General features: G+C 38.9%; 1 protein-coding gene across 1 annotated transcript; it reads right to left on the bottom strand.

Annotated features, from left to right (window-relative positions):
- Window positions 1–1064: 1064 nt before the first annotated feature.
- On the bottom strand, window positions 1065–2042 carry LOC120993614 (protein ANTAGONIST OF LIKE HETEROCHROMATIN PROTEIN 1-like). Its single transcript, XM_040422088.1, has one exon. It carries the CDS (start codon window positions 2040–2042, stop codon window positions 1065–1067), a length of 978 nt encoding a protein of 325 aa, XP_040278022.1.
- Window positions 2043–12461: the final 10419 nt, after the last annotated feature.

The following is a 12461-nucleotide window of genomic DNA, read 5'->3' as shown; positions in this document are numbered from 1 at the left end:
CAGTACGTCAGGATGCCCAGGAAGCTATGCGCCAGGAGGCAGAAATTGCCCGGCAGCAGATGGAGCAGTTGGCTACCTTCAACCAGGCCTTCCTCGGTGTCCTTGGTCAGCTTGTTCAAGTGATTGGAGCCAATCGTCAACCCAGGTCACCACCCAGACATTAGTGCCTTTCATGCAGCACAGGACCTGTACCCATGTTTACGTTTAAAAATATATAATTAGAGTGGGTTTTAAAGGTTAGATTTTTTTTTTTTTTTAATAGGCTCCTTTGAGCCATCAGCGATCACACAAGATTGGACACATTTGCTCCTTGCTGCACATGGCTTTCTTTGTGCTGCTGCTTTGATTCCCTTCTGCCTCCTTTGCGTTATCACCCCCCTTGGACGGTGGAGCCTGGATTTCAACAAAGGGCACCCCCGATCGCTTAATTTCTTCTCATTTTTGCATTGTAGATGTAATTGCGAATATACTTGGCATTTTTGGTTTACCTTTTCCTTTAATTTCCTTTTTAGATGTTTTTTTTCTTGGTCTGAATTTCTCACTTCCTGTTCCTTCTCAGTAAACCTGACAACATCATCTGAGCTGTGTTTAGTCAGTCAGCACAGCTTATTGAACAGCTTACTGAGGAGGAACAGGAAGTTAGAAATTCATACAAAGAAAACAAAAAAAAAACATTTATTGGAAGTGAAATTGAAGAAAAAAACAACAATGCAATAGCTTAGGGATATGCAATTAGTGGATATGCAACTGTTTCAGAACTACAATTCCCATGTGGCATAGCAAGACTCTGACAGTCACAAGCATGACACCCAGAGGCAAAAGCATGATGGGACTTGTAGTTCTGCAAAACAGCTGGATTTCCGCTAATTGCATATCCCTGCACTAGCTTAATAAAAAACAAACCTTTACAAGCTCTTTATTGTAAACAATGTTTCTACATTATCAAAATTTTGCCTTTACAAAATATGTAGGAAGATGATTTTTTTTGTGGAATAAAAAACAAGAACGACTTCTCTGAGTATGTCTGATTTTATTTAGCATTTAGCAAAAAGTAATTAAAGATTTTAATTATTCACGGTAACAACGTTAACGTTAAGGTGCCTCATCAGAGCCTGACGTATTTCACTGCACTCTTCTTCCATATCCTGTGCTGCTATTACTGGTACTGGCTCTTCTGGAGATGTATTCCAATCCTGGTCAAAGTCTTCTCCATGACTTTCACAAAGATTGTGAAGAGCACAGCACGTTAGGACCATGGATTTGGTAAGTTGAATGTCACTGTCATTCCTCTTCATAAGACACCTCCATCTACCCTTAAGTCTTCCAAACGCATTTTCCACTACAACACGTGCCCTGGATGTTTTCTTGTTGTAGATTTGCTGCTCTGTTGTTAGGCGCCCATTGTCAGGAAATGGTTTCAGGAGCCAATTTTGTAAAGGATAGGCAGAGTCCCCAAGCACATAATAGCCAACATTCACCCCACAAATGTTCTTAGTGCTAACAGGGTACAGGCCTCCCTGGCCAACCCAATCCCAAAATGTTGACAATCGGAGAACCCGAGCATCATGCAAACTCCCAGGCTTTCCTACATTCACATTCCAGAATAGTCCCTTGCCATCCACTACTCCCTGGAGGATGATGGAATGCCAGCCTTTTCGGTTGAAGTAGTCAGTGTGGTATTCTTGTGGTGCTATTATTGGTATGTGTGAGCCATCAATAGCACCAACACACTGTGGAAGGCCCCACCTGTTCTCAAAGTACTCAGCCATGTCTTTGAGCTTTTCCCTGTTAGGAAAATGAACAATTTCAGGCGCTAGCAATGTGCACACAGACTTACAGAAGTCCTGCACACACCGGCACACTGATGATTTGCTGACACCAAAAAGATGACCTATACTCCTGTATTCACTGTTGGTAGCCAGCTTCCACAGTGCAATGGCAATTCTTTTCCTTACAGGCAAACAGGCTCTGAAGTTGGTGCTTTTCTTTTCCATCACTGGACGTAGCTTTGCACAAAGGAATGAGAAGGTTTCCTCTGACATCCTTAAATTCTGCACCCACTGTCTGTGGGTGAATCCTGGGACGGTCACATTCCACCACTCATTGGCACGAGGGAAAGCCCAAATCACTGGTCGGCGGCGCTGCTTTGCCAAAAGGAGAAGCATCTGTAAAAAATGCAGTGTGTCAGTGTGTATAGGTCAGTGTGTGTGTCAGTGTGTGTGTGTAGGTCAGTGTATGTGTGTGTATAGGTCAGTGTGAGTGTGTCAGTGTGTGTATAGGTCAGGGTGTGTGGGTCAGTGAGTGTGTCAGTGTGTGTATAGGTCAGGGTGTGTGGGTCAGTGAGTGTGTCAGTGTGTGTATAGGTCAGGGTGTGTGGGTCAGTGAGTGTGTCAGTGTGTGTATAGGTCAGTGTGAGTGTGTCAGTGTGTATAGGTCAGGGTGTGTGGGTCAGTGTGTGTGTCAGTGTGTGTATAGGTCAGTGTGTGTCAGTGTGTGTGTGTGTATAGGTCAGTGTGTGTCAGTGTGTGTGTGTCAGTGTGTGTATAGGTCAGTGTGTGTGTCAGTGTGTGTATAGGTCAGTGTGTGTGTGTCAGTGTGTGTGTGTAGGTCAGTGTGTGTGTAGGTCAGTGTGTGTTTCAGTGTGTCAGTGTATGTGTGTGTGTGTGTTTCAGGTAAGTCAGTCAGTTGTGCTTACCCTATAGCGCTGCCGTCTTTGTCTTAGCAGCACAAATGTATACTTCTCCTCCCGGCTACACATCCAAGCTAAAAGTTTTCTTCTCTTTTCGGCTGTGTTTCTCATTGCCGCTCGCAACCTTCTCTCATACAGTGCGGTATGAATTTTGCCTATTACGAACCAAAAGGCTAGCAGAGAAAAGACGAGCTGCTGAATGACCTCCATTGTTGTTGTTGTTGTTTGGCTGACGCTGAGTGACGCTGCATCACGTTTCTCGTCGCACTAGTGTGACATCATGAGAGGCATTTTTTCTAAAACCTGTATGGCCCCGGCGGTCCGATTTGCAGTGGAAACGCTCACCAGAATAGACCGGACCATTCAAACCCGTTCCATTCTAAACGACCCGAACCGATCCGCTCAGTGGAAACGAGGCATAAGACTCCTTCCTCAGTGGTCATTTTTCTCATGAATGTGGCCAGTTTATATACCTTCCCAGGTATGGTTCAGATTAATTTAATTGTGTTGTACTGAAGATATGGCATGGATTTCTGTGTGATCCTAGTTGGGATCTTAGTGTATTGAGTAAGATCGTATTGCCTTATTTTTGTCTATGTATAAATAGAGAGTTATTCCTATATTATTAAAATACATACAATACAAAGTTGTTTATTAGAAGTACACAACTAAAATTAACAATGTCGGTTATGTATATGTTATAAATGGCATAATATAGTATTGCAATTTTGATAAATGTAGCCTATTGTTATAGATGTATACCATCTTATGTTGTATATTCTATATATCTATTACGATATATATTTCCAAAGTTCCATACAATATCTCTTTATCTCAATAGGCTGATGTGTCTTTTTATACTATCACATACTAGCCATACATTTTTTTCTAAAAATATTTAAAATTTCCTTGCGTTTATCTTGCGGTAATGTTGCGTTTTTTTTAATTACCTCGGTGCGTTTTTCTTATTCATTATTATCTCTAGATATTTCAAGGTGTATCAATGTAAAATCACTTTTGTATGTAATTGCTAACTTTGTTTTTATGCTATTTATTATTTTAAAATATATTTTTTTGTAAAAAAAAAGAATTTTTCATGTTATTAGTTAGAGGAGCTGTTTGCCGACAGAAACCTAAGGGGACCAACAGATCCGCACTTTTTCAAATCATAGAGGTAAGTAAGTGACTTTGCAAACATCTTGGATACTTTATAATTATTGAATCATGAATCATGGAGAATTTAAGGCAGTGAGTCGGAGGGAGGGGACCCGGAGATGTATCAAGCAACCTCCGGGTCCTCCGTCGGTGGGGGACCCCCCCCCCCCTTCCAAAATTTAAAGAAACCCAAAGATTTCCATCTCGGCATTTAGTCCTGCTGGCAGGAGGGTGTTGAATTCAAAGATATGTCTAGATTCTATCCTTGACATTTTCTTGATATGGTCTCCACCCCTAGAGTCTATCTCTACTCTTTCTAATGCTGTAAAAGTGAGTCCCTTTGGGTTTTGGTTGTGTGAAACCTTAAAATGATTTGATAAGGTATGTTTTTCATAACCCTTCTTGATATTGGAGATGTGTTCTGCAATGCGTACTTTGAGTGTTCTTTTAGTTCTTCCTACCAATTGTCTTTTGCATGGGCACTGTATGATATATATTACACTATTGGAGTTACATGTGAGGAAATCTTTTATCATGTGTTGGTGAGTATTTGTGGTGGAATTTAATGAGATAGTTTTTTTAGGGAATGAAGTAGTTTTACATCCCGTACATTTTTGTATAGACTGTTGTGATTTTTTATTTTTTTTTAGGATTGATGGTGCCACTATCAGTCCCAAGTTAGGTGCCTTGGTGAAAGTGATTTGTGGAAAATGTGGTATCAAGTGACCTATTACGTTATCTTTCTCTATATAGTGCCAGTGCTTTTTAATTATGTACCTCACCTTTTTGTGTTGTGTATTGAATGGTAGAATTATCCTCATGTTGTCTCCTTTGTTTATCTGATCTATTTTAGTTTTTGTGTTGAAGAAAGTCTCTCGATCTAATTGACGAACTGTATCTAGTGCTGTCTCCAATATCTCCAAGGGGTATTGTTTTTGGAGGAATTGATTTTTCTATATTTTAGCTTCCTCCTGAAAATCTTATATTTTTGAGCAGTTTCTTCTGATTCGCCTGAACTGTCCTGATGGTATATTTAAAAGCCATTGGGGTAAATGACAACTATTGTATAGGATGTAGCTATTCCTAGAGGTCAGCTTGTAATACGTATTGCAAACAAATTTTTCATCCTCTAGTTTAATTTGTAGGTCTAGAAATTCGACCATTGTTTGGCTAATTTTTGCTGAAAACAGTAAGTTGTATTTGTTTTGATTGATATCCTCCAGGAATTTATCTAGAGATTCCTGGTTGTTTTTCCATACAAATAGGACATCATCGATGTACCTTTTCCAGAGCACCAGGTCTGTCCCCAGTTTGGGGTCAATGAACTCCTGTTCCCAATTGGCCATGAATAAGTTGGCATAAGTGGGGGCAAAACTGGTGCCCATCGCTGTACCCCATATCTGTAGACATACATCTGAATTGAACCAAAAATAATTATGGCTCAATATATAATGTGTGATTTCCTGCAAGTATTCTATCTGTTCCCTGGGTAATTGACTTCCCTGTTGTAATTGTTGTCCCGTGACTTCCATTCCCTGTTTTTGGTCTATTACTGTATATAAGGATTGCACATCCAGTGTCCCTATAATCCATTGAGGGTTATATTGCAATTTTTCTATTATTTGTATAACTTCTGTGGTGTCTTTGATGTATGATTTAACTATTTTAGCTGTGGGTTGCAGTAGCTTGTCAATGTAGTGTGACAAGTTTGCAGTGAGGGATCCTATTCCTGAGATTATCGGTCGTCCTGGTGGATTGATGGGGTCTTTATGTAGCTTTGGGACACAGTAGAACACTGGTAGTCTACGTTGGGTATTAGTAATGTATTGGAATTCTTGTTTAGATAGAATACCTTGTTTTTGTCCTTCTTCACATAGACTTAATAATTCCTTGTAATATTCTGTTGTAGGATCGGCATGTAACTTTGTATAGGTGGTTGTGTCTGTCAATTGTTTTATACATTCTTTATTATAGTTCTCCGTATCCCATATAACTATTGCTCCGGGCTCCCCCATTATCTGCTGGACGTATTGTTATTTTTTGATCTTTCTGTAACTGTTTTACTGCTTGTATTTCCGCTTTGGATAAATTATTCTCCCTAATATTATTAATTTTTATTTTTCTATTGTCATGTTCTACTGCTTGTCTAAATGTTGTCATTTCTTCGCTAATTTCTTGTCTTGGGTATTTTGTTGATTTAGTTTTTACCTCTGTATGGATGTAATTTCTTCCTTCTATTGGGTTAACTTCATCCCCTAATGGGTTTTTAATAAAAATATTTCTTTAGACAGAGCTTTCTAATGTATTTTTCTATACCTATGTAGGTATTGAATTTGTTCAATTGATTTAATGGTGCAAATTTAAGGCCTTTATTTAATAGATTTATCTGTGATGGAGTGAGAGTAATAGTGCTTAAATTTACAATGGCATATGTCTCTTCTAATTGTAGTGAGTGTTGTGTTTTCTTCTGTTTGAGTCCTCTACATAATTTCGTCTTCCGTGTCCTTGTGGTTTGTGTTGGTGTCTTTGTGAGTTCTGGGGTTCCCCATATCGTGTTGATTCCCGTGATTGTGGTGTTTTGTATTGCTGGTGTGTTTTGTGATAGTGGTGGTCCCGACTGTTGTTTCTGTGTCTCAAATTGTATTGGGGACTCCATCTGTGCTGTGTATGTTTGTGGGGATCTTCTTGGTGTCTTTTGTCGTGATCGTACTTTGTGATGAGGCGAAGTCTGATCTAAAAAATGATTCTCTGTAAATATCTCATATCTGTTTGAAGTTGGTATATTAAAATTACCTTGATTTCTATTGTGTGTTGGTTCTATCTCTATAGCTTGTGGTGTTTGTGAACTGTCGATCATTTTGTTTTTCTTGGACTCTTTTTTGGTGTTTTGGATTTTTCTAACTTTTTTTTTAATTATATCATACTCTATCTTATCTATATTTTTACATATTCTCTCTTGCCACATTTTGTATTTGTCATTCTTAGGTAAATTTGCAATAATAACTTTCATTTCTTCTATTTGTGTTGTTAATTGTTCCAATATCTGGGATCTCCTCTTTATGATCATCTCCATTAGTACAATGGACTGTGTTCGTAAAAAGGTTTCCCATTCTTTTTCAAAGTCTATATTATACACTCACCTAAAGAATTATTAGGAACACCATACTAATACGGTGTTGGACCCCCTTTTGCCTTCAGAACTGCCTTAATTCTACGTGGCATTGATTCAACAAGGTGCTGATAGCATTCTTTAGAAATGTTGGCCCATATTGATAGGATAGCATCTTGCAGTTGATGGAGATTTGAGGGATGCACATCCAGGGCATGAAGCTCCCGTTCCACCACATCCCAAAGATGCTCTATTGGGTTGAGATCTGGTGCCTGTGGGGGCCATTTTAGTGGAGTGAACTCATTGTCTTGTTCAAGAAACCAATTTGAAATGATTCGAGCTTTGTGACATGGTGCATTATCCTGCTGGAAGTAGCCATCAGAGGATGGGTACATGGTGGTCATGAAGGGATGGACATGGTCAGAAACAATGCTCAGGTAGCCCGTGGCATTTAAACGATGCCCAATTGGCACTAAGGGGCCTAAAGTGTGCCCAGAAAACATCCCCCACACCATAACACCACCACCACCAGCCTGCACAGTGGTAACAAGGCATGATGCATACATGTTCTCATTCTGTTTACGCCAAATTCGGACTCTACCATTTAAATGTCTCAACAGAAATCGAGACTTATCAGACCAGGCAACATTTTTACAGTCTTCAACAGTCCAATTTTGGTGAGCTCGTGCAAATTGTAGCCTCTTTTTCCTATTTGTAGTGGAGATGAGTGGTACCCGGTGGGGTCTTCTGCTGTTGTAGCCCATCCGCCTCAAGGTTGTGCGTGTTGTGGCTTCACAAATGCTTTGCTGCATACCTTGGTTGTAACGAGTGGTTATTTCAGTCAACGTTGCTCTTCTATCAGCTTGAATCAGTCGGCCCATTCTCCTCTGACCTCTAGCCTCCACAAGGCATTTTTGCCCACAGGACTGCCGCATACTGGATGTTTTTCCCTTTTCACACCATTCTTTGTAAACCCTAGAAATGGTTGTGCGTGAAAATCCTAGTAACTGAGCAGATTGTGAAATACTCAGACCGGCCCGTCTGGCACCAACAACCATGCCACGCTCAAAATTGCTTAAATCACCTTTTTTTCCTATTCTGACATTCAGTTTGGAGTTCAGGAGATTGTCTTTACCAGGACCACACCCCTAAATGCATTGAAGCAACTGCCATGTGATTGGTTGATTAGATAATTGCATTAATGAGAAATAGAACAGGTGTTCCTAATAATTCTTTAGGTGAGTGTATAGGTCATATGCTGGTGTTTTGGTCAGTAATAGTCCTGTTGGTATTTTCCCCTGTAAAATATATTGTCTAAGAGCCCTTATTTCCCAATGTTGTTTTAGTTGTTTTTGTAGTAGGGTTTCAAATTCCTTAAATGTGTCTGCCATTGACCTTTCATTTAACGGGTTTGTCAGCCCCTCCTCATTATCCTCAAATATAAAAGATTCTGTGTTTTGCCAGTGTAAGAAGAGGTTGCTTTGTGGAGCATGGACAGGCTGTTAGGGACACCAAACTCTAGCTAATAGGGCCACAAAAGTCCTTTTAAGGACTGGTATAGGTGGGCTATCGATAGATATGATATACTGAGGGGTGTGATATACTTATAATATACTTTCTAACATAGAAAGTATATTATAGTGCATTTGTATTGTGCAGCAGTTGTGTGCAGTTCTGCTGCGATACCGCAGCTATATAGAGGGACAAGCGCTATTGGAACAACTATTTGCAATTGGTGTGATATACCTGTGAAAAACCTGATTGAGGGGTGTGATATACCTGCTTCCACAAAATACTGATTGACGGCTGTGATATACCTGTTGCCCCAAATAAACTGGATGGTGTGATATAACTGTCGTGGTAAAAATAATAATTGAGGGGTGTGATATACCTGCTTCCAAAAAATACTGATTAAGGGGTTTGATATACCTGCTTCCACCAAATATTGATTGAAGCCTGCGATATACCTGCTTTCACAAAATTCTGATTAAGTGGTTTGATATACCTGTTTCCACCAAATATTGATTGAGGGCTGCGATATACCTGCTTCCACAAAATACTGATTAAGGGGTTTAATATACCTGTTTCCACCAAATATTGATTGAGGCCTGCGATATAACTGCTTCCACAAAATACTGATTAACCCCTTAACGCAGAACGCCGTGCATGTACGGCGGGGGATGCATTGCCAGAATGCATTCCGCCGTACATGCATGGCGGGATGATCGGGCGAGCACCGGAGTGGTGCGCGCCCGATCACTGCAGGGGTCCGGCAGTCCCTGGTAGCCGGGCGCCTGCTGTATCCGCCGGCTTAGCTGTTTACAGCGATGCCGGCGGATTAACCCCTTCTATGCCGTGGTCCGCGCTGACCGTGACATAGAAGTGGTTTGCGGCAGGTGAAGCAGCGGATCGAGTCCCCGCGCTGCTGTGGCGGGGACCCGATGCGTAACAAGGCAGCCAGATGCCGTGCAGAGGCTGCCCAATGCCCTGCATGGCATCCGGACCTGCCTTCTACGGGAGCCGAGGAGATCCAGCCTCAGGCTGGGTCTCCTAGGCAACCTGTTTGTGTACTACTCACTGTAGTACACGAACAGGCAATGCATTACAATACAGATGTATTGTAATGCATTGCAGAGGGGATCAGACCCCCAAAAGTTGAAATCCCAGAGTGAAACAGAAATAAAGTTTAAAAAAATAAAGTTTCAAGTAAAAAAAAAAACAACACGCCCCTTTCCCCTGATTTTCTAATAAAAAAATAAAAACCGCACATATTAGGTATCGCCGCGTCGGTAACGAACGGCTCTATAAATATATCACATGATCCACCCCGTCCGATAGACACCATAAAAAATAAAAACTGTGTTAAAAAAAGCAATTTTTGTCACCTTACATCACTAAAAGTGCAACACCAAGCGATCAAAAAGGCATATGCCCCCAAAAATAGTACCAATCTAACCGTCACCTCATCCCGCAAAAAATTAGCCCCTACATAGGACAATCGCCCAAAAAATTCAAAAACTATGGCTCTCAGACTATGGAGATACTAGAACATGATTTATTTTTTTTCAAAAATGCTTTTATTGTGTTAAATATATAAAAAAAAGTATACATATTAGGTATCGCCGTGTCCGTAAAAACCTGCTCTATAAAAATACCACATGCTTTCCATTTTTGTTGCATAATGGTATACCTGTCCATACATATTGCATACGATTTTTCATTAATACAGCTTCTTGACACCATCTCTATAATATTTTTAGTAATTGGTATTGTTTCTGTTTTCCAGTTTTTTGCTATCAACGTTCTATATGCAATAAAGATGTGTTTAAAGGGGAACTGCACCGATGAATCCATAGAGTCTATTCCCAGATTCAGCAATACCAGTTCTGGGGTGATAGTAAGGGTTTTACCTGTGATCATATTAACTAGTATACCTATATCACCTTTCAATTTCGTCAGTTTCGGGCAAGACCAAAAGACATGGAACAAAGTTCCCCTTTGATTACAGTTTCTCCAACATGTGTCTGAGCATGCGTCGTAAAAGAAATGTAATCTTGCAGGGGTGTGATACCATCTACATAGTGTTTTAAATAATTGTTCTCTATGGTTAGTGCAAATTGTTGCTTTTTTAAACAGTTTCAATGCTGTGTTCCATTTATTTAAGGGTATGTTTTTATTAAGGTCTAATTCCCATTTTTTATGGTAGGGCAAAAATTCTTGAGTTGAGTCGTTGTTTAGTATATCGTATATTGGTTTAAAGTTGCTTTTTGTAAGATTAGTGTAGGTTTGATTCAATAGGTCTGACAACTGTTGGGGAATATATGTATCTGTTTTGGGACATCTTTCCCACATCTTTTTCAAGGCGTTATATACTGGCTTGTCTTCTTCTGAAAGATTGAATTTTTCCTTTATTAGATTGAAGGGCTTAATAATATTGTCTTCAACTATGCTAATAAATGTGGTAATTCCCTTGGAGGTCCAATTTTAGATTTTTTTTATTGAGGTAAAATATTTTAGGGACTCTAGTTCTAAAGTGTACTTGACTTTATCTGTAATTAAAGATATGTTCTCAATGTATATGTAATAAAGATTCACTTTTCTTTATTCATTTAATGTTAAAGTTAACAAAGATTTAAGAAGGCACTTTTGTCTACATGTTTATTTTATTTTACTGCAATTTATTCTGATACATGCATAATCAATTATATTTGAAACGTAGATTATGTGTTCCCACCTCATGTGATATGAAGTAATATTACATGTGAAAAATAATTTTTTTCTGTATGTTATATTGAAATTTCTTTGAAAATTCTAATAAAAAATTATTTTGTTCTAAAAATACCACATGAGCTAACCTTTCAGGTGAACACCGTAAAAAAAAAGTGTCCAAAATTTTTTTTTTCACCTTACATCACAAAAAGTGTAATAGCAAGCGATCAAAAAGTTATGTGCACCCCAAAATTGTACCAATCAAACCGTCATCTCATCCCGCAAAAATTATACCATACCTAAGAGAATCTCCAAAAAAAAAAATATGGTTCAGACTATGGTGACACTAAAACATGATTTTTTTTTTGTTTCGAAAATTATATTAGTGTATAAAACTTAAATAAATAAATAAAATATACATATTAGGTATCGCCGTATCAACCTTCTATATAAAAATATCCCATGATTTAACCCCTCAGATGAACACCGTAAAAAAATAAAAACGGCGTGAAAAAAGCCATTTTTTGTCACCTTACATCACATAAAGTGTAATAGCAAGCGATCAAAAAGTCATACGCACCCCAAAATAGTGCCAATCTAACCGTCATCTCATCCTGAAGAAAAATTAGCCCCTACACAAGACAGTCACCCAAAAAATAAATAAAACTATGGCTTTCAGAATGTGGAGACACTAAAGAATCATTTTTTTCTAAAAATGCTTTGTTATGTAAAACTAAAACAAACAACTAAAAAAAGTAGTCATATTTGGTATTGTCACGTCCATGAAAACCTGCTCTATAAAAATACCACATTATCTAACCTGTCAGATGAATGTTGTAAATAACAAAAAATAAAAACGGTGCTAAAACAGCTATTTCTTGTTACCTTTCCTCACAAAAAGTGTAATATCGAGCAACCAAAAATCATATGTACCCTAAAATAGTACCAACTAAACTGCCACCCTATCACGTAGTTTCTAAAATGGGGTCAATTTTTTGGAGTTGCTACTATAGAAGTGCATCAGGGGGGCTTCAAATGGGACATGGTGTCAAAAAAACAGTCCAGCAAAACCTGCCTTCCAAAAACCGTATGGCATTCCTTTCCTTCTGCGCCCTGCCGTGTGCCCGTACAGCAGTTTACGGCCACATATGGGGTGTTTCTATAAACTACAGAATCAGAGCCATAAATATTGAGTTTTGTTTGGCTGTTAACCCTTGCTTTGTAACTTGAAAAAAATTATTATAATGGAAAATCTGCCAAAAAAGTGAAATTTTGAATCTTTATCTCTATTTTGCATTA

This window comes from Bufo bufo, chromosome 3 (assembly GCF_905171765.1).
Source record: "Bufo bufo chromosome 3, aBufBuf1.1, whole genome shotgun sequence".
NCBI lineage: Eukaryota > Metazoa > Chordata > Amphibia > Anura > Bufonidae > Bufo > Bufo bufo.
The sequence above is the reverse complement of the archived record's forward strand: the minus strand, read 5'-3'. Positions and strand labels throughout refer to the sequence as shown.

Excerpts from the sequence above, each read along its gene's own strand:
- LOC120993614 (XM_040422088.1), bottom strand. The coding sequence starts at position 2,042 with ATGTCAGAGGAAACCTTCTCATTCCTTTGTGCAAAGCTACGTCCAGTG.